Here is a 24,888-nt window from a genome sequence, read left to right on the forward strand (position 1 = left end):
CTGCTCTCAGTTTATCTTAAAGCTTCCAGGTTAGTCTGTAGTGTGCAAATCAGCCCCAGGGGCTCCCTCCTGAGTTGAGTGCTCCGCTGGGGGCGGGATGATGTTGGTGGGAAAGCGACACTCATTCTGGCATTCTGAAGGCAACCTCAGCCCCAGACCTTTAAGGTTTGCTGCGCACTTTCCCCTCCATCTCTCCCTCTAGGGCCTGGCCTGTGAGAGCTACTGAAGGAGGGGGAAAGGGCGTCCCTCTCTCAGCCTCCAGATGTGGACTTCAGAGTGTCTAGAGAAAAACGCTCGGGGGTGTGTGCTGTGTGTGAGGCTCAGACCTAAGGAAGGAGCAGAAAGCTAGTCGCGCAGGCGGTCTCCTCGGAGCTGACTTCCCACCTGCTGCAGGGGGGAACGGCCGGGAAGGGGCTGCAGCCGCGTGCCCGGCCGCCCCGCCCCTGCTCGCAGCGCGGCCCCGCCACCGGGGAGTTCCCGCGAGTGGCCCCGCGCCCAGGCCGCGCGGGGGGCTGTTCGGCTGGAGGCGGGGAGCAGCCAGGGCACCAAAATAGGAGCCGCTTGTGGGCTGGAGCTGCACTAGCAGGCACCCTCCGCCGCGCTTCTTCCAAAGATGGTCAGAGGGTCCGGAGGCGCCCCAGCCCCCGCTCGCCGCTAGCCCGTCGGCCCGCACCGTGCCCGGGAGCCGCCGCCGGAGGTAGGTGCGCTGCGGCGTCGCCGCCCGGGGCCAGCCCGAGGGGAGCGAGCGGGGCCGAGCGCGGGAGAGCGAGGCCGCGCCGCCTCCCGAGCCCGCCCGCGGCAGGGGCGCGGAGACAATGGCCGCGCGGGCGCCGGGCCGGGCCGAGCGCGGGGCCGCCCGCGTGCCCTCCCCACACCTGTGCTGCGTCCCGGGGCGGAGGGGACGCGGGCACCGGCCCGGCGGGCGGCGCGCGGCGCCCTCGAGTCGAGTCCCCGCGCCAGGCCCGGGGCGGGGCGGTCTCCGGGCGGGAACGCGGGCCCGGGGCCCAGGCGCGGGGCGTGCGGAAACCCCTGCGGCAGGCGCGGGGGAGGGGGCGCAGGGATGGAGGGACAGCGGCCCGGCAGCTTTCTTTTCGCTCCTTTCTTAAGCCGAAAGGTACAAGGTTTCCCTTTTCCAAGATTTCTTCATTTCTAGTTATATTTCGATCGCCCCTTTTTTGGCATCTCGAGACGACTCCCAAGGGAGACGGAGCTAGTGAAAAAGGTTGAATTGGGGCCGAGCCAAGACGGCCAAAGTCCGGTCTCTAGTGGGGTGACCCGCCCGGACACTCGGTTTGTCAAGCGTGGGTTCTCTCTCTCCGACCGCCAACTAGGGTCGGATTTCGGAGACTGGGTGAATGGGGTAGCAAATCAATATTTTTTATTTAAAGGACTACTGAAAATCCTAGGGGCCTCATTTCAGGCTCAAAGTGACCCCGAATTTAGATTGACCATCACATAAATGACGAAATAGTGTATCCACATTTTGCATTTGTTACTTAGTGTAGCTTTAGAGTATCATCATAAGGATTGGCATATTTAGCATTGATTATTTTCAGTAATATGCAACATTGAAAACACATTTATTTCATGTTTATTGCAGCCATGGCTCTCAAAGGACAAGAAGATTATATTTACCATTTCAAGGATACGACGCATCCAGTGGATTTTCTGGATGCATTCAGAACATTTTACTTGGATGGATTATTTACTGATATTACCCTTCAGTGTCCTTCAGGCATAATCTTCCATTGTCACCGAGCTGTTTTAGCTGCTTGCAGCAATTATTTTAAGGCAATGTTCACAGCTGACATGAAAGAAAAATTTAAAAATAAAATAAAAATCTCTGGCATCCACCATGATATTTTGGAAGGCCTTGTGAATTATGCATACACTTCCCAGATTGAAATAACTAAAAGAAACGTTCAAAGCCTGCTTGAAGCAGCCGATCTGCTACAGTTCCTTTCAGTAAAGAAAGCTTGTGAGCAGTTTTTGGTAAGGCACTTGGATATTGATAATTGTATTGGAATGCACTCCTTTGCAGAATTTCACGTGTGTCCAGAACTAGAGAAGGAATCTCGAAGAATTCTGTGTTCAAGGTTTAAGGAAGTGTGGCAACAAGAAGAATTTTTGGAAATCAGCCTTGAAAAGTTTCTCTTTATATTGTCCAGAAAGAATCTCAGTGTTTGGAAAGAAGAAGCTATCATAGAGCCTGTTATTAAGTGGACTGCTCATGATGTAGAAAATCGAATTGAATGCCTGTATAATCTACTAAGCTATGTGAACATAGATATAGATCCAGTGTATTTAAAAACAGCTTTAGGTCTTCAAAGAAGCTGCCTCCTAACCGAAAATAAGATACGATCTCTAATATATAATGCTTTGAATCCCCTGCATAAAGAGATTTCTCAGAGGTCCACAGCCACAATGTACATCATTGGAGGCTATTACTGGCATCCTTTATCAGAGGTTCATATATGGGATCCTCTGACAAATGTTTGGATTCAGGGAGCAGAAATACCAGACTATACTAGGGAGAGCTATGGTGTTACATGTTTGGGACCCAACATTTATGTAACTGGGGGTTATAGGACGGATAATATAGAAGCTCTTGACACAGTGTGGATCTATAACAGTGAAAGCGATGAATGGACGGAAGGTTTGCCAATGCTCAATGCCAGGTATTACCACTGTGCAGTCACCTTGGGTGGCTGTGTCTATGCTTTAGGTGGTTACAGAAAAGGGGCTCCTGCAGAAGAGGCTGAGTTCTATGACCCATTAAAAGAGAAATGGATTCCTATTGCAAACATGATTAAAGGTAAGTACAGATTACATTTATTCTCTATTTTTAAGTGTTTTTTTTTAAGTTTATTTTGAGAAAGACAGAGACAGTGCAAGTGGGGGAGAGGCAGAGAAGGAGAGAGAGAGAATCCCAAGCAGACTCTCCACTGTCCACACAGAGCCTAATGGGGGGCTTGAACTCATGACACTGAGATCATGACCTGAGCTGAAACCAAGAGTCGGATGCTTAATCGACTGAGCCACCCAGGGGCCCCAATATTTTTTAAGGGTTTGAAGTTAAGACCAGTGATCTAAATTATCTTGCAAATAACTTTAAAAGAATTTATCACTTTTGGAATGCTACCTAGGAACTATAATAGATTATACAAGTAATTGTGGACAGAATGTTCCAAGTAAAAGCGTGGTATAACAGTCCCCAACTTGTTTGAGGTTATGTGATCAGAATATGCTACTCAGACTAGAAAAAAATCATTTATGTAAGAAAACAGTATAACTCATTCTCCTTACTCTACAGCCTGTTTCAAGCCTAGGTCTTGCTTCAGGTCTTAAGAATATATATTTAAGTCAAAGTCTAAATGAAGGGAGAAAGCTAGGTAGTTTTATTAGTTTATACTTAAATTTTTTTTTTTTTGCTTGCTTACTCTTGAAATTGAATCCTTTTCAATCCTGCTTTTAAATATTCAGCTTTCTCCCTCTCATTATGTGGTCATCTCTCCTTTAAAGGGTCTTTCATTAAAACTTTGAAAGATTTGGTCCCTGTAGAGTGTAACAAATTACATTCTCTCAAAAACTAGAGACAGATAGCCCCTTCTTTTTGTGATTCAAGTCTTGTTTCATAGAGTAGAAGATAAGGCAGATCCCATACCCTCCCTCATGCGGTCCACACAGCCAGGTGCACTATTGGGTCTCAATGTCTGTCTGATAAACACTGTATTTTCTGCTGTGTCCAGCACTGTATCAGCCTTGCTCTCCTTCCCTCCCACTGGCAAAAAAGTTAAACTGGAATCTTAATTACATTTATTCATTTGTGCTGGAGAGTTGCACAAAAACAACTGGTAGGTTGTTACTAAATTTGTGTCATTTTATCCCAAATGTTCCTTCCCAGGGCTTTCTGTTTCTTTTTTAACACTAGGGAGGGTGTGGGAATCTGACCTGGTCTGGGAATCTGACCTGGTGTGATCGTTGGATGACAAGCAGGAAGCCTGAGAGGCCGGATGGTCTTGTGATCAGGCACGTTGCTTCTGAAGCCAAACTGCGGTCCAAATCCCAACTTTCCACTTACTTTCTGGTGTGCTCAGGCAAATTGTTTAATCTCCCTGTGCCTCGGTTTTATGGTCTGTACAGTGGGGGTGACAACATTATATAGCTTAGGGTTTTGAGAGGATTAAATGAATTTATGCATGTGAAGTGTGTAGAACAGTGTCTGGAGCAAAGTAAACACCCAGTAAGTGTTAGGTATTCTTGTCATTATTCGTTGTTCATTATTGTCATAATAAAGGTCATTATACAAGAACATGTCAACTTTGATAGAACAAAAATATCTTTCATATTAGGGGCGACTGGGTGGCTCAGTCGGTTAAGTGTCCCACTCACGCTGACAGCATGAAGCCTGCTTGAGGTTGTCTCCCTCCCTCTCTCTCTGCCCCTCCCCTGCTCGCTCTCTTTCTCTCTCTCTCAAAATAAATAAATAAACTTTAAAAAGGTGTCTTTCATATTAAATCATGCCCGTTCTCCTGAATGCCCGAAGGTTCTGCCGCAGTAGGTGATAGAGCGGGAGAAGGGGGCATAAGGCCCACTACTGTTGCTGCTCTGGTTTTGTGGTTTTGGACTCTGCCTGAGCTTGACCGCTGATTCCTGGTCTTCTCCCCAGGATGTTCCTGAAGGTTGTCATGACTCCTTTCCTACTAAAGAGACAAAGAAAGTTCAAATATTTTAGCAGCTATTGTCAACGTGGAAAAGTTTCTGCCAATGAGATAATGAGATAACAGTTCCAGTGCTTTCCTAGTGAAGAGCATATTTCTGTGAGGATGAAAGTTTATTACTTTACTGCAATTTTGTTAAATCATATTAAAAAATTTTTTTTGATGTTTATTTTTGAGAGAGAGAGAGACATACACATGTACACACACACACACACACACACACACACACACACACACACAGTCCCCAGTGCCCCTGGGGGAGGGGCAGAGAGAGAGGGAGACACAGAATCCGAAGCAGGCTCCAGGCTCTGAACTGTCAGCACAGAGCCCAATGCAGGGCTCAAGCTCACCTACTGTGAGATCATGGCCTGAGCCATAGTCAGACGCTCAACTGACTGAGCCACCCAGGCACCCCTGTTAAATCATGTGTGAAACATGCTTGCTGAAAAGAAAATGCTTCAGTGGTGCGTCCACTGTGAAAGAAAGCCATTATCTGTTTTTTGCCTTCACCTTGAATAGAATGGGAGACCCTCATGCATGAAAGCCCCCCATCCCAACCAGTTGGGCTTGAAATTTCAAAGTTTTATTTATACTTTGACATTGAAGTTTTGATTCCTGATTGTAACTAATTGTCCCTGGGAAGGGTAACACTGTGTCAGTCATGTGCAGCTTTCGCCAGTGCTGATTTTGAGTTTTAAGTTTCTCATTTTTCTAAGTTGCAAGAGTAACGTTACTTTTCCCAGTTTGTTTTGTAGTCATGAAGTGAACTGGCAGCTTCCCCTGGTGATCAGAATGTAAATTGGGTAGAGTCAAATTTCAAATTCATTTCCTTTTTTGGTTTAGGGATGTACAGAGAAGAAATAAATACTTGGCTGAAGTTTAGGAGCTCCTGACTTTTTTTTCCCTCTCTTACCGTAACTGCCCTGCTTATAAACTCACTTTTGTGTTGGAGTAGAAATACACAAGGAGATTGAACTGCACCCAGCATGTACCAGTGGTAAATAAAAGTTGTTTGAAAGACTAAACTGATGTATTCAACTAATCTGATGTCTTCCTTCCCTGCCGAACTCATTTCTTCCTCCTCATTTTCCTAGGGCATCAGGGTGTCCTGGTTTTCTGAGCTTAGGACCTCAGAATCAATTTTGTTTGTTTCTGGCACAGTCAGTCATCAAGGCTTATCTGTGTGTCTTGTCTCCATACCCAAAGCCCCTCCTAAATCAGGCCCTCAGTACTTTGTACCTGGGCCAATACCTAGATCTTTCTGACTCTGTCTTCTGCTTTTGTAGTCTCTCCCTTCCTCTGCTTAAAAATCTTAAAAATCCTGCTGAATGAAGTCCACATTTCTTAGTTGAGTGCCAGGATCCTTTGTGATGTGGCTTCAACTTACAATGTCGGCTTTAATTCCCACACGACAGCCCCAGGTTTGCCACGGGCCCTTCCGTGTGCTGGCATCAATCCGGGCCTCTAGACATTGCCCACTAAGCCTCTGTGCTTGCCTTGCCCTCTGCTTAGGATGGCTTCCTCTCACCTTTACCTGCCACAGTCCTACCTACCGGGGTCCAGGTCAGAGTCAGACACCTGCTATCTGACTTCCCTCCTCAAAGCAATGTCTCCTTGCTCTGAACGTTCACGGTGTTTCTGTACCCTGTGTTCTAACTATTGGTGTAAGTGTCTCACCCTCTTAAAAGAGAGCAAGCAGCCTCTCTTGTTCATTCTTGTATCCCTCATAGCACCTAGCACAGGACCTTGCATCTACTATCAGTAATAACAGAAACAATAAACTGAGCCCAGTATTCAGTGTGATTTTAATTAACACACAGGCGTGGGAAATGCAACTGCCTGCGTCTTACATGAAGTTATCTACGTCATCGGCGGCCACTGCGGCTACAGAGGAAGTTGCACCTATGACAAGGTCCAGAGCTACAATTCAGATATCAATGAATGGAGCCTCATCACCTCCAGCCCACATCCAGGTAAGAAAATACTGTTTCAAATAGTACATGTTGTACAGCTAAAAATGGCCTGGAAATAGAAAATGCTAGATTTATAGCAGACTGCACATGGGTGTAATTAAAAGGCTCAAAATATTCATATGCCCATCCAACCATAATCACAGGTAGTTCCAATTAGGTCACATCTACAAATGCTTTCCCCGATGTCTTTACGGAATACATTTTAAGCCTGTGTGGTTAAAAGTGGTAGTTTCTTTTTAAAATTTTCTACATTCTTTTTATTTAAAAATTTTTTTTTAATGTTTATTCATTTTTGAGAAACACAGACATGGTGTGAGCGGGGAGGGGCAGAGAGAGAAACACACACACACAGACAGAATCCAAAGCAGGCTCCAGGCTCTGAGCTGTCAACACAGAGCCCGACGTGGGGTCAAACTCATGAACCGTGAGATCATGACCTGAGCCGAAGTCAGATACTCCAACTGACTGAGCCACCCAGGCGCCCCAAAATTTTCTAGATTCTTTTGTTGTGTTTCCTATTCCTCTGTTGTGTGCTTTCTTTCGTTTATATGCATTATATAAAACACAGTTTTTATAGACAGTTAAAAAGCACTAGTCTGTCAAATAGTCGGGAAGATTACTCATTGATTCAGTTCAACAGGAGATGGTTTCTTCTTTTTAGCATGTTCTGTCTGGGCGCCAGTAATTATTAAGCACTCACTCCTGTGATGTACAGAACCCCATGTTGGCCTTACTTTGACAGTCATGAAGGGGACATGTGGTCCATCCACAAGGAATGGCCAGACTTCTGCCTTCTGTGCCTTTGTTCTTTGACGTGTCTCTTTGATATATGTTTAAGATTTTTCCTTAGGTAAGATTCATATCACCATATCACTATACTACTTTGGATGATTTTCCATATAGCATAAGGCTTCTATGTGAGTCACTGGTGAGCATAATTGGAAATTCCCAAGCTTGAATCATCTGAGAGTAATAGCAGTTGTTAACCTTCTTGAACACTTTCTGTAGGTCAGCTACTGATTAAGCACCATGCATGTTGTATTACCTTAAATTCTATCTATAACCTTACGAGTAGGTACTGTTCACCCCCATTTTACATATTTAGAAATGGAGGCTAGAAAGGATAAGGTCACACAGTTTGGAAGTGGCAGACCAGGATTCATTTAAGCAGTCTGATTGTATAATCTGTGCTATAGCCACGAAGCAGTCTGTCTCTTCTGAAGGGACCAGGCTCTCCTGCTTTTGACCAGTTTCATCTGGCAGTTGAGGTGAAGCACACTGAATCTGGTGCTGCATATCCATATGTGCTGGGCTTTGCATAAGAAGAGACTTCGGCCACAGGCTGGCCTGGCTCTGAAGACATGGAACAGGTAGCCTATCTCCTAGTAGCCCAGATGTAATTATCGCAGACTCCCCACCACTTTCTGTTATGGTCAGCGAAGTTATAATGGAAAGTAGTAATACCGGCTTGTATGGAGTAATAGCTAACTTTTAGTTAGTAAGTATGCATCAGGCACTAACTATTCTAATAATTTTTTATGTCTTAATCTATTTAAACCTTACAGCAGTCCTGTGAGCGAGGTACTACTATTATCTCATTTTGCAGGCCACTGAGGCACAGACATGGTAAATGAATTGCCTAAGGTCAGCTAGCTAGTGCTTGTTAGAGATGAGGTTCAAATCCAGGCAATCTAGCTGGGAGGCCATGTTCTTAACAATTGCACTGTTATCTCATTTGATCTTCATGTTAACCTTATCAGTTAGATATTACTTTGACATCTTTACAAAGAAAATCCAACATATGAAAACTCAGATTAACAAATTAGAGGGCAGTTATTTACATTACAAATTTAATATAGATTTCATAAAGGGTTCCTTTAAAAATAAATGTCCTATAACGTATTTAAGTAGCATAGGGCTTGTTAACTGCTTGAAAGGGAGTCTAAAAGATGTAATCGAAAGCATGAAAATCCATGGCCAACTGAAAAATCAGTCAGAAATAAATATTAGAGTACAAATCAATGGGATCATATAATTCTGTTTGTAAAGTTTTGCTTTATATTGGACTTTTTTGTGACATAATGTAAGAAACAAAGGTAGCAAATTAGCATGCTGCCTGGTATGTTCTTTTTGGGGTACAGTGTTTAAAATATTTTTAACTGACTTGCCACCAATATTTAAAATTCGGTAGTTCTTAAATAAAAATCATGATTCCTGGCCTTTAGAAAAATTATAATGACCTTAGACCACATTCCTTTCTGTCAGCAATCCCTGGAGCCAAGTAGTGGCTGTTCCCTTTTAGATGGCACTTCTTTTTTTTTTTTTTTTTTTTTTTTTTAATTCATTATCTCAGTGCTGCATGCTTTTTTTTTTTTTAATATGAAGTTTATTGTCAAATTGGTTTCCATACAACACCCAGTGCTCATCCCAAAAGGTGCCCTCCTCAATACCCATCACCACTCTCCCCTCCCTCCCACCCCCATCAACCCTCAGTTTGTTCTCAGTTTTTAAGAGTCTCTTATGCTTTAGCTCTCTCCCTCTCTGACTTTTTTTTTTTCCTTCCCCTCCCCCATGGTCTTCTGTTAAGTTTCTCAGGACCCACATAAGAGTGAAAACATATGGTATCTGTCTTTCTCTGTATGACTTATTTCACTTAGCATAACACTCTCCAGTTCCATCCACGTTGCTACAAAAGGCCAGATTTCATTCTTTCTCATTGCCACGGAGTATTCCATTGTGTATATAAACCACAATTTCTTTATCTATTCATCAGTTGATGGACATTTAGGCCCTTTCCATAATTTGGCTATTGTTGAAAGTGCTGCTATAAACATTGGGGTACAAGTGCCCCTATGCATCAGCACTCCTGAATCCCTTGGGTAAATTCCTAGCAGTGCTATTGCTGGGTCCTAGGTAGATCTATTTTTAATTTTTTTGAGGAACCTCCACACTGTTTTCCAGAGTGGCTGCACCAGTTTGCATTCCCACCAACAGTGCAAGAGGGTTCCTGTTTCTCCACATCCTCTCCAGCATCTATAGTCTCCCGATTTGTTCATTTTAGCCACTCTCACTGGTGTGAGGTGGTATCTGAGTGTGGTTTTGATTTGTATTTCCCTGATGAGGAGCAACGTTGAGCATCTTTTCCTGTGCCTATTGGCCATCCGGATGTCTTCTTTAGAGAAGTGTCTATTCATGTTTTCTGCCCATTTCTTCACTGGGTTATTTGTTTTTAGGTGTGGAGTTTGGTGAGCTCTTTATAGATTTTGGATACTAGCCCTTTGTCCGATATGTCATTTGCAAATGTCTTTTCCTATTCGTGGTTGCCTTTTAGTTTGGTTGACTGTTTTCTTGTCAGTGCAGAAGATTTTTATTTTGTGAAATCCCAATAGTTCATTTTTGCTTTTAATTCCCTTGCCTTTGGAGATGTATCAAGAAATTGCTGCGGCTGAGGTCAGAGAGGTTTTTTCCTACCTTCTCCTCTAGGGTTTTGACGGTTTCCTGTCTCACATTCAGGTCCTTTATCCATTTTGAGTTTATTTTTGTGAATGGTGTAAGAAAGTGGTCTAGTTCATTCTTCTGCATGTTGCTGTCTAGTTCTCCCAGCACCATTTGTTAAAGAGACTGTCTTTTTTCCATTGGATATTCTTTCCTGCTTTGTCAAAGATTAGTTGGCCATACTTTTATGGGTACAATTCTGGAGTCCCTATTTTATTCCATTGGTCTATGTGTCTGTTTTTGTGCCAATACCATGCTGTCTTGATGATTACAGCTTTGTAGTAGAGGCTAAAGTCTGGGTTCATGATGCCTCCTGTTTTGGTCTTCTTCAAGATTACTTTGGCTATTCAATCTCCCAACAAGTAAGAGTCCAGGATCAGATGGCTTCCCTGGGGAATTCTACCAGACATTTAAAGCAGAGATAATACCTATCCTTCTCAAGCTGTTCCAAAAAATAGAAAGGGAAGGAAAACTTCCAGACTCATTCTATGAAGCCAGCATTACTTTGATTCCTAAACCAGACAGAGACCCAGCAAAAAAAGAGAACTACAGGCCAATATCCCTGATAAATATGGATGCAAAAATTCTCAATAAGATACTAGCAAATCGAATTCAACAGCATATAAAAAGAATTATTCACCATGATCAAGTGGGATTCATTCCTGGGCTGCAGGGCTGGTTCACCATTCGCAAATCAATGTGATACATCACATTAATAAAAGAAAATATAAGAACCATATGATCCTGTCAATCGATGCAGAAAAAGCATTTGACAAAATTCAGCATCCTTAATAAAAACCCTCAAGAAAGTCGGGATAGAAGGAACATACTTAAACATCATAGAAGCCATTTATGAAAAGCCCACAGCTAATATCATCCTCAGTGGGGAAAAACTGAGAGCTTTCCCCCTGAGATCAGAAACACGACAGGGATGTCCACTCTCACTGCTGTTGTTTAACATAGTGTTGGAAGTTCTAGCATCTGCAATCAGACAACAAAAGGAAATCAAAGGCATCAAAATTGGCAGAGATGAAGTCAAGCTTTCACTCTTTGCAGATGACATGATATTATACATGGAAAACCCGATAGACTCCACCAAAAGTCTACTAGAACTGATACGTGAATTCAGCAAAGTTGCAGGATACAAAATCAATGTACAGAAATCAGTTGCATTCTTATACACTAATAGTGAAGCAACAGAAAGACAAATAAACTGATCCCATTCACAATCGCACCAAGAAGCATAAAATACCTAGGAATAAACCTAACCAAAGATGTAAAAGATCTGTATGCCGAAAACTATAGAAAGCTTATGAAGGAAATTGAAGAAGATATAAAGAAATGGAAAAACATTCCACGCTCATGGATTGGAAGAATAAAGTTAAAATGTCAATACTACCCATACTTATCTACACATTCAATACAATCCCAATCAAAATTGCACCAACATTCTTCTAGAAGCTAGAACAAGCAATCCTAAAATTTGTATAGATGGCACTTCTGTGCTCCATGTCACCAGTCTCTCCCATTCCTATCACATCATGGACCTGGCATCCGTGCCGTTGCTCTTCTTACTCCCGGCCTGCTGCATTCAACTGGTCTGTTAGCTCCTTCGCCCTTGAAGGCATAGGGCCTGCCTCTGCTGAACTGTGGCGAGGTGTGCCTCTTACACACTTTCAGAGTGCCTCCTGAGGAACATAAAATGTCAGTCTCAAGTCTGCCTTACAGATCTGTAGCTTAGACCACAAAAGAAATCATGACTACTCTTATTTTTAAAAGGTACTATAAATGTTATCTTTTTTTTTTTTTTCTTAATGCCTTTGAGGTCGGTGGTTTTTGGGTTTTTTTTGTTTTTTGCTTTATTTTTTTAATGTTTATTTTATTAAAATTTTTTTTAACATTTATTTATTTTCCATAGAGAAAGAGACAGAGTGTGAGCTGGGGAGGGTCAGAGAGAGAGGGAGATACAGAATCCAAAGCATGCTCCAGGCTCTGGGCTGTCAGCACAGAGCCTGATGAGGGGCTTGAACTCACAAACTGTGAGATCATGACCTGAGCTGAAGTTGGATGCCCAACTGACTGAGCCACCCAGGCACCCCTCATGTTTATTTATTTTAGAGAGAGAGTGCAAGCGGGGGAGGGGCAGAGACAGAGGGAGACACAGAATCTGAAGCAGGCCCCAAGCTCTGAGCCATCAGCACAAAGCCCAATGTGGGGCTGGAACCCACGAACCGTGAGATCATGACCTGAGCCAAAGTCAGATGCTTAACCAACTGAGCCACCCAGGCGCCCCCCCCCCTTTTTTTAACGTTTGTTTATTTTAGAGACAGAGCACAAGCAGGGGAGGGGCAGAGAGAGAGGGAGACTTTTTTTTTAATTCTTTAATGTTTATTTATTTTTGAGAGAGAGAGAGAGAGAACAAGTGGAGGAGGAGCAGAGAGAGAGGGAGACAGAATCTGAAGCAGGCTCCAGGCTCTGAGCTGTCAGCACAGAGCCTGACATGGGGCTCGAACTCACGGACTGCAAGATCATGACCTGAGCCGAAGTCAGATGCTTAACCCACTGTGTCACCCAGGTGCCCCAAGGGTGGTGGTTTTGTTTAGTTAAAAAACAGGGGAATCCAATTCCATTAAATTAAAGATAACATTTATTGAGACCTTACCTCAGGAAGGGTACCATTCAAGTTATTATGTAAGACACAAAGATGGTTAAGAGTGAGTCTCTACTGCTACAGGAGCTCAGAATTTAGAAGGAAATATACATACATAACAGGAATATAAGACAGTCATAGAAATAAGTGCTGTTGAAATTGAGGGTAGAAAGAGCTTGAGAATAAGGGGAATCTGAAAATCTTAGAAGTCTTCCAGGAGTTCACTGTTATGATTTAGTCCTTAAAGAATGGATACAATTAAGGTATTTTTTGAGGGAGGAAGTTAATGATGGGAGGCAGAGGGGCAAGTTCCAGGTATATTCCAGTACCTGGGAGTGGATGTATATGATGGGATGTGAGAGGGTAGAATAAGAGATTGGATGGGAGAGTTCAGTGGAGGAGCGTACCATAGAGGGCTTTGAATGGCAGTTAGGAGAATTTGAAAAATTATGAACTAACAAAGGTTTTAGAGCCTTTCAGAATAGATTAGGAGAAGGCCAAAAGTCTGCTGAAACTGTTATAATAACCCAGGTGAGAAATGCTGAAAGCCTGAAGCAGTAGGAGGTGAAAATGGGTAGATATGAGGAATATTATGGATTCACCATGGGAAGGAGGAGGTGGTGGGAACAGAGGAGAGGAGCTGAGTTGGAACTTAGTTTTGTAGTTAACTGTGAAGGACTGGTTGGATCACCCAGAAGAGCTGTCCAGCAGGCAATGGGAAGTGTGGGTCTGTGGCCCAGGAGGAAGAGTGAGGCTGACTTTAGAGATCTGGGTGTCATTTGCTTGGAGGTGATGACTGTGGGTGTGGAAATGGTTGAGGTGCCCTGCAAGGGTGGGACTAAGTACAGCTAAGGACAGAGTCTTGGGAAACAGCACTAGTTAAGGGATGAGCTGGGAAAGAAGAGTGTGGGAAGAACAGGGAAGAAGCAGGATGTGATAAAGAAAAAAACCTATGGAAAGCCTTGTCAAGTGGGGAGAGAGTTCTTTCTGGCTCCGCCATTTATTCACATGACTGCTCTTGGGCAGTGGCTTAAGCTCTTGACTTTTACTTTCTAGTAAAATAAAGAGGTTAAATTACATAAGCTTTACAGGTCTTTTCCGTGAGAAAAATCTTAGGAAAAAGTTCTAAATCATTTCAGTGTATACTGAATACCTGAAAATATCGTGGTTGTCTCAGAGCCCCTACATGGCTTTATTCATATCATTCATGGAATACTAAATACAGACTGCTATGGATTTATAGTGAATAGTTGTGTGTAAACTTTTTGAGCCATGACAGATGGTACCATTCTTAGTTTGAAATTGTTCACTCGTTCATTGGTCCAACAGAGGTTTGCTGAGTGTTTCCCACATGTTGTGTATAGTGTTAGGTATAGTTATGGATAGTGCTGGGAGCTCAATAAAGGCACAGTTCCTCAGGCTCAGTAGCTTTGTAGAGTGACCAACAGAGAAAAAGGCAGTTACGGATGAGGAAGAAAAAGTTTCCATCAGCAAAAACAGAGCATTATGTTGTATTTGGGTAACAGGAAAAAACCCAAGAATCACCTTATCTTAAACATTTTTCCTGCTATAGGAAGATAGAGATACTTAAAAAAATTTTTTTTTGTTGTTTATTTATTTTCATGGGGCACCTAGGTGGCTCTGTTGGTTGGGCGTTTGACTTCAGCTCAGGTCATGATCTCGCAGCTTGTGAGTTTGAGCCCCACACATCAGGCTCTGTGCTGACAGCTCAGAGCCTAGAGCGTGCTTCAGATTCTGTGTCTCCCTCTCTCTCTGCCCCTCCCCTGCTCGTGCTCTGTCTCTCTCTCCTTCAAAAATAAATAAACGTTTTTAAAAAATTAAAGTTCATTTATTTTGAGAGGGAGAGAGAGAGCACGAGCAGGGGAGGGGCAGAGAGAGAGAGGAAGAGAGAATGCCAAGCAGGTTTCACACTGTCAGCTCAAGAGCCTGATGCGGGGCCCAAACCCATGAACCGTGAGATAATGACCAGAGCCAAAATCAGGAGTCGGTCGCCCAACTGACTGAGCCAGCCAAGGGTCCCTTGTGATACTGTTCTTCATATAAGAACCACAAATTGAGGATTTTTTGTGAAATTTAAGAAAGGCCTAGTGAACTCATTGTTGAATCACTTAACACCAATGGATAAGATTTCTGAATCATCATTAATTTTCATGACCATTTAATGGAATGATTTCTCTAATTTCACAAGTACTGAAACAACTAAATTCTATAAAAAATTCTGCATGTATATAACTGGAAAGTAACAAATGGGGTTTTTACAGGTGGAAGAATTCTTATTTTCCTGGATGTCAGATACTTGAGAACAACAAAGCACAAATGTCCATCTTCTGAGATTTTTCTTGGCCTTCACAACCTAGATAGCAGAAACTTTACTGATAAGAATGTACTTGCATCCTTAAAGGGAAATCACATTTTTGATTGTACATTCTCTTTCTAAAGAAGGGTTGATAACCTTTTTTATTTTTTTATTTAATTTTTTTATATGTTTTTATTTATTTTTGAGAGAAAGAGAGACAGGGTGTGCGTGGGGGAGGGGCAGAGAGAGAGAGGGAGACACAGAATCTGAAGCAGGCTTCAGGCTCTGATCTGTCAGCACAGAGCCCGACACGGGGCTCGAACTCATGAACCACAAGATCATGACCTGAACTGAAGTCAGACGCTTAATCGACTGAGCCCCCAGGCACCCCGATAAGCTTTTTTAGTGTATAATGGGAGTGTATATTTGGGTACAGAGGGTACAAAGTACAATTCATGCATTGATCCAACAACCTTTTATTGAGTCCTTAAAAGGTTCCAAACACTTGCCATTCTCCAGCTGGGATGGAGTAGTGGGCAGGACACAGGTCCTACGCTGACCGAGGGTAGAGGGACAGTAAAGAAGAGACATCAGATAATGAGAAGTGCTGTGGAGAACATTAAAACAGGGTGATGTGGTGGAAATGCCTGACTGGCTACTTCAGGTTGGGTGGTCAGAGGAGGGCCCTCCAAGGAGATGATCATAAGATGAGACCTAGATGACAAGAAGGAGGCAGCTGTGCAAAGACTTGGGAAAAGAAGAGTTTCTAGACGTACGGAACAGCTCAGTGACAGCAAACTGTAACGTTAGTGCTCCTGACAAATCCTGCAGCTGGAAGTATTGAAGTGTAATCCTCTGGTTGCTATTCCCAGAGAATGAACTCACAGGCCAGTAGTGGTGCTAGAAATAGGGATGTGGAAGAAGCCTGGGACTCAGCATGCCTGTGACTAGGGTGAGGGAGGAGAGACGCTCGCTCGAGGCACAGAACTGGAGTCCCTCCGCGAGTGAGAGCAGAGCGGCCTTGTGTTTTGCGCTCTAGGCCCCTCGCTTGCCTCGCCTGAGTCACAGACCTGGGAAGGGAGAGGACGTGAGGTTGCAAAAGAGCCTGATGCCTTGAAGAGCCAGCAGGTTTGCATGTGGAGGGGGAGACACATAAAATGGGAAAAATTAAAACAGCACAGAAGGCTTGCCCACCTAGAGGCAGACTCCCAACCCAGGATCCAGCCCTCACACAGCAGCCCTCTGCCTTTGAGCATCTTTCACGGGGTTCTTAAGATGATAGACTGTAGTTCCCCACTAGTCTGGTTGTGCTTCTCTAACTCCTTGTGTCCTTAACTTGACGAGCGCTGTGAGAGAGGCAAGCGGGGTCATCCGTGCGGCACCCGTGGCTGCAGAGGCTACAGATGATAGGGATGGTGGTAGGGATGGCCACTAAGACCTAGAGGAACCTGCACTAGTTACCTCATACATCTTTGTGTCAGAACGTCGGAGAGACCCTACAACTGTTACACGTGGATGTAGAATGAAAGGTGTCTGTGCTGGGGAACTCTCAGAAGGGTCTGAGGATGAGCTCTTCCCTGGCATCCTGCAAAGTCAGATTAAGGATTACCTGAGAGAGAATGGCTGGACAGGTAATCTGAATCAGGTGATGTCGGGGATGGATTTCATGGCTCAGTATTGTGGTAGAGGAATCAAAATGTCAAGACTACTCTACTTTTGTCTGCGGCCTTGTAAGGGATTATTATAGCATCACCCTAAGGAATCTCTTTTGTTCATTATCCTAATAAAAATTTGCTTTTTTCTTTTTAATAGAGTATGGATTGTGCTCAGTTCCATTTGAAAATAAGCTCTATCTAGTTGGTGGACAAACTACAATCACGGAATGCTATGACCCTGAACAAAATGAATGGAGAGAAATCGCTCCCATGATGGAAAGGAGGATGGAGTGTGGTGCCGTCATCATGAATGGATGTATTTATGTCACTGGGGGATATTCCTACTCAAAAGGAACTTATCTTCAGAGCATTGAGAAATATGATCCAGATCTTAATAAGTGGGAAATAGTGGGCAATCTTCCAAGTGCTATGCGGTCCCATGGGTGTGTTTGTGTGTATAATGTCTGACTGAATCCATAGAAATGACCAAGTAATCACTGTGTAGTGGGAGAAAAAAAAAGAATTCAGGGTTTGGAGTCCCTTACTTATTATTGTGGCCTGGCACATAATGGGTAAATTCCATGCCTAACCCCCACTCTTCACTTTAGTACAGTGATTAATGGTCAAGAAAAATCCTATGTATATTTACAGTTGAATCAGTAAGGTTAACACCCTATAATCTCTGCTTTTCAAAGGTAATATGGAATGTTGGACACTTGGTAGAAGGTAAAATACCTTTATAGTGAAATTTTCTCCTGGTAGCATCAACACTGGTGTAGGTCAGAATCATTCTGTGGAATGAAATGTCTCCTATGACCCTGTAATGTACTAGTGTCTATTAAGGTTCTGTTTAGCTAGCAAGGAATTTGAAATTCAAGGAGGGAATCTTCTCTACCTCTACAAAATCAACATTTTAAAACAACTTTTTTTTTTCACCGTTAGACTTATTTAGAATGTGGACTGACTTTAAGTTTTCTTTTCTTTTTAGTGTGTATAATTTATTGTTCTTCTTTAGTTGCTGACTGCAAGAAGTATACAAGATCCTGTGCAAGAGATTATTACTGTTGAGAGTTTACAAACTAAATTTAAAAGAATGGCACATCTGAAAAATTGCAGAGAAAATAGTCAAATATTTGCTGATGCTAAGAGCTATTTTTAATTTTCAGCTTTGATGTAAATTGCTAGTTTAGGTGTCTTTAGTTCAAGCATGCTATGAAATCCTCTTTATTCTTAAGTATAGGTATATATCTGCATACAAAATTGAATTTTAGAGCCAGAAAGCATGTAGAACAGTTGTGACATAGTAAAAAATACATTGATGAGAAGAAATTTGCATTCATTTCCCAGCTGTGCCACTAACTAGATTTTTGTAACTTGAATCGAGTCACTTAAACCTCTCCTCAATTAGCGCTTCATGACCCATGCACTTTGGGTCATAGATGTGCCTAGATGTGGAGCCCCATATCCCTTGGGGCAGTCAGAGGTAGCCTGGGTGGCTGAAGCTTCTGGGCAGAAACATCTTTGCCTACTTTCCCCAGTGTGCCTACAGTATTACTTTCTGTGTGTGCCAAAACTTGAGAAAAGTTAGGAAGCATTGCTGAAGTTATCTGAACTTTTAGTGATCTGTTAGACCATCTATCCACACTCTTCATCCTTTTAAAAATACAGTAATTATTTTTAACTTTAAATGTGGAAGTTTAAAACTGCCTAGTGCTTCTGATTTTTTTTCTTTTTTTTTATAGAAAGAGACTATTTAATGCGTTCATTTCAGGTGGCATTTTAAATAGACACAACCCTTTGGGAATGCAATATGCTACTACATAGAGGGAGCCCCCAAAAATGACCGTATCTTTGTCCCATAAATTCTACTCCTAGATTTTAACCTAAAGAATAATATAAAAACAAAACAAAGGTAAATGCATGAGGATGTTTATGTCTGCATTATTTATAACAGCAAAGAATTGGAAATAATCTACATGTTAAGGAAGAAAGTGGGCTAAGAAAACAGTGAAGTATTATACTCCCACTACAATAATTATTTGGAAGACTGTAAACACATGGATGTGTCTGTGATATGGTAAGTAACATAAGCACAATACAAAAGAGAATGTGCACTATGTGACTTTGTAAAATCTTTTCGCATGTAGAAGGTAATATGCAAACTGAAATCCATTGTGTTAGTGTGGGGGGAATGTGGAATGATTTTTAATTTATTTAAGTGTTTTTCCTTAATATGACTTTGTGTTTTCAATAAAAATAAGTAAATCACAATATATGTGGTAGAATTGCTGGAATTTTGGGTGAGTGAGTCAAAGGATAGTCAGAATTAGTGAAACCACAGAATTATAGACTATTCCAATCTGAAATTGAATTATAGATTATTTGATTGCTTTCAAGAACACTTAGCTGGACTAGTAATGTGATGCCCTATAGCGCTTTGGAGATCTGTTTTATGGAATAGATGAAAACAATTTAAATCACCTTCCCCTGCTTTTAGCTTATCTAAGTCCTGTAAAACCCTGATTCAAGTCCAACCTCTGGGAATTCTTTCCTGACTGCTTCAGCCACAGTAAAACTTGCACTGTCACATTTAAAGAATTTATCATTTATATATATGTAGTATATATCATTTTGAGATCATGGATCACATATGATTATTTTAATTTTTTCAAGGCCTAGCATTTCATTTGTATATCCAGTGTACTTTTTTAACAAAGATGATGGTATCTGTTACTTTTATGGAAAAGCATTCCACAGGTGCTTGAAAGACCTTGAAAATAGTTTGTGACTTGAAGCATTTAATTTGCTGCTCCTATTTTCTATAAAATTCTATTTTTGGTATTGCTTTGTGCACACAAGAAAGGATTAAGGAAGGTAAGGTAAACATTTATGTCAGAATTGTCCCAAGTTCCAAATCACTGTAGTGTGAATGAAAAGTATCGTACTATAATTACATGCAAGCCATTGGTTTGGGAGGGCCAGCACTGTTTTGCAAAATAATTAAAATTGTGGAGATGATTTTAAGTAGATGATTTTGAGGTTAATACTTAAGAGGACTCTAAGTATCCAAATTTTAAAGTTAATGTTTCTCACAAGTCATATTTTTAGTTTTGAGCTGCGACGAAATAGGGTCAACATCAAGAGTACTTGCTTAAAGGCACATTAGCCTTTTTCCCCCTCATTCACATACATAAATGCTGGTGTTAAGGAATGAATGTTTGTGGCTCCCCAAATTCATAGGCTGAAGCCCTTATCCCCAATGTGACTGTAGAGGTAGGGCTTTATGGAAGTAATTAAGGTTAAAGAGGTTATAAGTGTAGGGCTCTGATCAGATAGGATTCATTTCCTTGTAAGAGTTACCAAAGAGCTTTCTCTTTCCCTGCCTGAGTGAGGATACAGAAAGCAGCATCTGCAAACCAGAAAGAGAGTTCTTACTAGAAGCCGACTGTACTGGCATCCTGATCTCAGACTTCCAGCCTCCACAAACGTAAGAAACATTACTATTGTTTAAGCCACCCAATGTGGTGTTTCGTTATGGCAACCTGAGCTGGCTAATGTAGCCTGCAAAGGAGTTGGTGCTTTATATGATGCAGTTAGGTGCTGAATCAGCCAGGAGTAGACAGGCTGTTCCCTAGACAATCCCCCTGCCTTCCTCGTACCCCTCCACCCAAAGCACCCAGAAACCCCCATTTTATTAGTATGAAAGTGTCTGAAACTCTAGAAATACAGTTTCATTTTTCTTAGATGATAGTAGATGTAGCTAGGGGTTTCGTCTGTCTAGTTCTTGCCATGGCTGCATCTGTACTGATGCCCTAACTCCCTCCTTATGGGGACACCTACACTTCGGCCATCATAGCATCTCATCCCCAGCCATGGTGATGAATCCAGAGCTGTGGTTGGCCAAGTTCTCAACTGAGCTGGTTTGAGTGGATATAACTAATACACAGAAGACAGCAAGTCGGGATGGGGGGGGTGGTGACACTGGTGTCTTGGTTCTAGGCCTTCTTGATGCAGCTCCGTGTCTGTCTTTTCCACACTTTGATTATGTGAACCAGTAGGTCCTTTTTTTGTTTTGATTTGGGTTTCTGTCTACTACAACCAGTAGAGCTCTAATATCAAGCAAATGGTGAAATATAAGTATTTTTTTGGATAATGTGTTAGTGTTCTATTGCTGCAGGAACAGTAACAAATCACCACAAACTTAGTTGCTTAACACAGGACAAATTTGCTTTACAGTTCTGCAGGGTATAAGTCTGACATGTGTGTCACTATATCAGTTTTGGTCACCTTAATTCCATCTACCATTTTTGCCATGTACCCTAACATATCCACAAGTTCTGGGCATTGGGACATGAATGGAATGTCTTTAGGAGGCCATTACCCTGCCTGCCACAGATGGTAATATATTAAGTCTTATCCTGACTTTTGGAATTCCATGTGGTTGAATTTGTCTTATTTCCTCAGAGGAGGTTCTAATAGAAGGAAAAAGAAATCATGAGTCTCAGGGACCCCTGGAGGACTGGAAGGTAACAGTAGATGAAAAAAAGAGAAGTTGATAATAGGGTCATTTGCCATTAGACCATTCTTTAAAGGACTAGCCTTTCTACCCTGGAGACAATATATAAATATTTTATTTTTGAGAGAGAGAGCACATGCATGGAGCAGGTGAGGGGCAGAGAGCGAGGGAGACAGAGGATCTGTGCTGAAAGCAGAGAGCCTGATGCAGGTCTCAAACTCCTGAGCTGCGAGATCATGACCTGACCTCAACCGACTGAGCCACCCAGGCACCCTAAGCCTGAAAATAATATATAATGCAAGAAAAATCACTGTAATTATGTTAAAGATGCGGATTTCCAACCTTGTAACCATTCTTTCGGGTAAGGAAAAGCTCCATATTTTTTTGTCTATTAAGAAAACATGTACCTTGAATCTTAATTAGTCTAAGCCAATCACGGCTCTCCCATCTTCCTTGTCAGTGTTTGGTTTAGGAATATGTGTGTGAAGCATTTCAAACCTCTAAGACATGAGAAGTCCGCTTGGGGTTGTTACAGAAAAAACACAGGAGATAGATAGGAGGACTCTACATGGTAAATCTCTTTCTTGAGGTTAATATACAAAGTTTTCTTAACAATTTGGTCACTATTATTAAATATCAGTATATATAAGAAAACCACAAAATACTTCATATCAAGTGTTTCATAGTTTTTTAGCTATAGCAGTGATGGTTGAACAGCTAAGAAATAGCGCAGTGTAAGACAAAAATATTTTTTATAAAATTACAAAATATCAATACTGATAATAAATCTTCATCAATTATCACAATAGTTAAGAACATGACAGCAATACTTCACAATTGAAGGGCTCAATATGAAATTAATACCATTGTCAAGAAATTGAACAGGAATTTTAATTTGTATTGAAGGTAATAAATAGAGTGTTACCTAAAAATATATAGTAGTCTAGTCCTAAAATCCAAATCTGAAGTCCAATGGTATTTTGAAATTGTGAATCATAAACTTAACTCTTACTTTAGCCTCCGATTTAAAAGATAATATTCTTTTGGGGGGTTCACTGGAGTGGTGTTCAGCACCTTGCTCAAACCCTCAGTGAATATTCTAGATTCCAATTAGCCACAATTTAGGGGTGTTCTATCCTGGTTTAGGAATGATCAATGTAAACTATGTCCAGTTGTATATATAAGATTGCCAATATTTTTTTAATGTTTATTTATTTATCTTTGAGAGAGAGCATGAGTGTGGGAGGGGCAAAGAAAGAAGGAGAGAGAATCCCAAGCAGGCTCTGCACTGTCAGCACAGAGCCTGATGTGGAACTCGAACTCACAAACCGTGAGATCATGACTTGAGCTGAAATCAAGAGTCAGTCACCTACCTGAGCCCTAAGATTGCCAATATTTCAACTTCTGCCTTTGAAATTCAAACCAAACCACAAGCTCTTACCTCTGTATACTGACAAGTGCCTATAGAAGTTCTTGGTGGGGAATCTGAAATACCATCGCTGGGTACTTCAGCCTTAATAGGGAGAAATGGAGCCGATTGTCCCCACCCCCACCCCACCCCCGCCTACACACACACCTTACCACCATTGTTCACCAACATAAGACTGTGTGGGCACATGTAATCTGTTAACCCTCTTAGCAATGCCAGCCAGACACTGAAACTTGCTAAATGCATCTTTCAGCATTTCTTTCCTGGACAGATGGATACACAAAGGTGGCACTTACGTTTCCCGGATGTGTATTTCTGCAGCCCCTCTTCTACCCTTTAGCTCTTTCCTTCTCACACCTTCCTCACTGAGGAAATGAGACAAGCCTTCTCCCAGACAACAGACTCTAGGGCCTGTGCATATAGGCAGACATGGAGATAAGAGCTTCACTAGTTTGTGTGTGATTTTTTTAACCTTTTTTTAAACTGTCAAATATAATACAAATCCAGAAAGCCACATGAAACAAATGAACAGATTAGTGAGTTGTTAAAAGGCAAACTTTCTTGTAACTGGCATCCATGTCAGGAGAGAGGACTGGCCAACCACCCTAGACACCCTCCAGAGGCACCTCACAAACACACCCCCCCGCTGCTATGAATAACCTCTGTCCTCACCATAGTGATTATTTTTTTTCTCCTACTGGCTATTAGCACCTGTATTACTAGTTTCCTGTGGCTGCTATTAAAAAATCATCTCAAACTGGATGGCTTGAGACAACAGAAATTTATTCCCTCAAAGTTCTAGAGGCCAGAAGTCCAAAATAAGGGCTGTGCAGGGCTGTTGTCTCTCTGGGGTGTCTAGGGGAGAATCGTTTGATTCCAGCTTCTAGTGGCTGTCAGCATTCCGTCACTTGCAGCCACAAACGATCCAATCTCTGCCTTGCTGGTTGGATGGTCTCTTCCTCTTCTGTCTGTGTCAAATCTCCCTCTACCTAACTTATGAGGACACTTGTGATTGGATTTAGGGCCACCTGGATGATCCTAGAGGATTTCCTCCTCTCAAAATCCTTAATGTAATTACATCTGCAAAGACCCTTTTTCCAATTAAGGTGATGCTGACTGGTCCATAGGATGTGGACATATTTTTGGAGGGTCACCATTCCACTTAGTACACCATCCAAGTGTAAATTCCTACAACACTGTATTTTGCTTTGCCTTTATTTTGTGTTTCAGGTTTCTTAACTGATAGGTTCCCCATCCATCTCTCTCTCTCTCTTTGTTTTAACACCTTACAATTTATTTGCTGAAGAAGTTGGATCATTTATTTTGCTTTCCCAAAGCTGGGGTTGTACTGATTGAATGCGTGTTGTGTAGTTTAGCATGTTCCTTTGTCCTCTGTGTTTCCTGTAAGTTGGTAGTTAAATCTAGAAGCTCAGTCAAGTTCAGGTCTGATTCTTTTGTCAAAACTACTTTGTAGGGGGGTGCCTGGGTGGCTCAGTTGGTTGAGCGTCTGACTTCGGCTCAGGTCATGATCTCGCAGTTTGTGAGTTGGAGCCCCTGCATCGGGCTGTGCTGACAGCTCAGAGCCTGGAGCCTGCTTAGGATTCTGTGTCTCCCTCTCTGCCCCACCCCTGCTCATAGTCTGTCTGTCTCTCTCTCAAAAATAAATAAACATTAAAATAAAAATTAAAAAAAAAAAACCATTACTTTGTAGGTGGTGGTGTGTTTGTCAAAGGACACAGAATCACCTCTTTCTGATGTTAGCAGTCATAGGTACTGTGTGATGAGAAAACCACCATTTGGAGTGGCTGCCTATGCATCTTGCACTATGACAACCCTGTTCACACCTGGAGTCTGGATATTCATTTGTTTGTTTATGGAATTTTATTTTTATTGAAATACAATTGACACACAATATCATATTAGTTTCTGGTGTACATTGTAGTGATTTGATGTTTTTCTACATCAGGAAATGAGCCTACAATAAGTCTAGTCGCCATCTGTCATCATACAAAGTTATTACAATATTATTGACTCTATTCCCCGTAGTTTACATCACATGCCAGAGTCTGGATGTTTAAATAAGGACCTATGCGGGGCGCCTGGGTGGCTCAGTCGGTTAAGCATCCGACTTC

General features: G+C 42.1%; 1 protein-coding gene across 1 annotated transcript; it reads left to right on the top strand.

Moving 5' to 3' along the window:
• Window positions 1-529: 529 nt before the first annotated feature.
• On the top strand, window positions 530-19,193 carry LOC115521800 (kelch-like protein 23). The gene is made up of 4 exons (XM_030327252.1): window positions 530-697; window positions 1,601-2,815; window positions 6,542-6,694; window positions 16,969-19,193. The coding sequence occupies exons 2-4, from the start codon at window positions 1,603-1,605 to the stop codon at window positions 17,277-17,279; spliced, it is 1,677 nt and encodes a 558-aa protein (XP_030183112.1). The 5' UTR covers window positions 530-697; window positions 1,601-1,602; the 3' UTR covers window positions 17,280-19,193.
• The last annotated feature ends 5,695 nt before the right edge of the window (window positions 19,194-24,888 follow it).

This window comes from Lynx canadensis, chromosome C1 (genome assembly GCF_007474595.2).
Source record: "Lynx canadensis isolate LIC74 chromosome C1, mLynCan4.pri.v2, whole genome shotgun sequence".
Lineage (NCBI taxonomy): Eukaryota > Metazoa > Chordata > Mammalia > Carnivora > Felidae > Lynx > Lynx canadensis.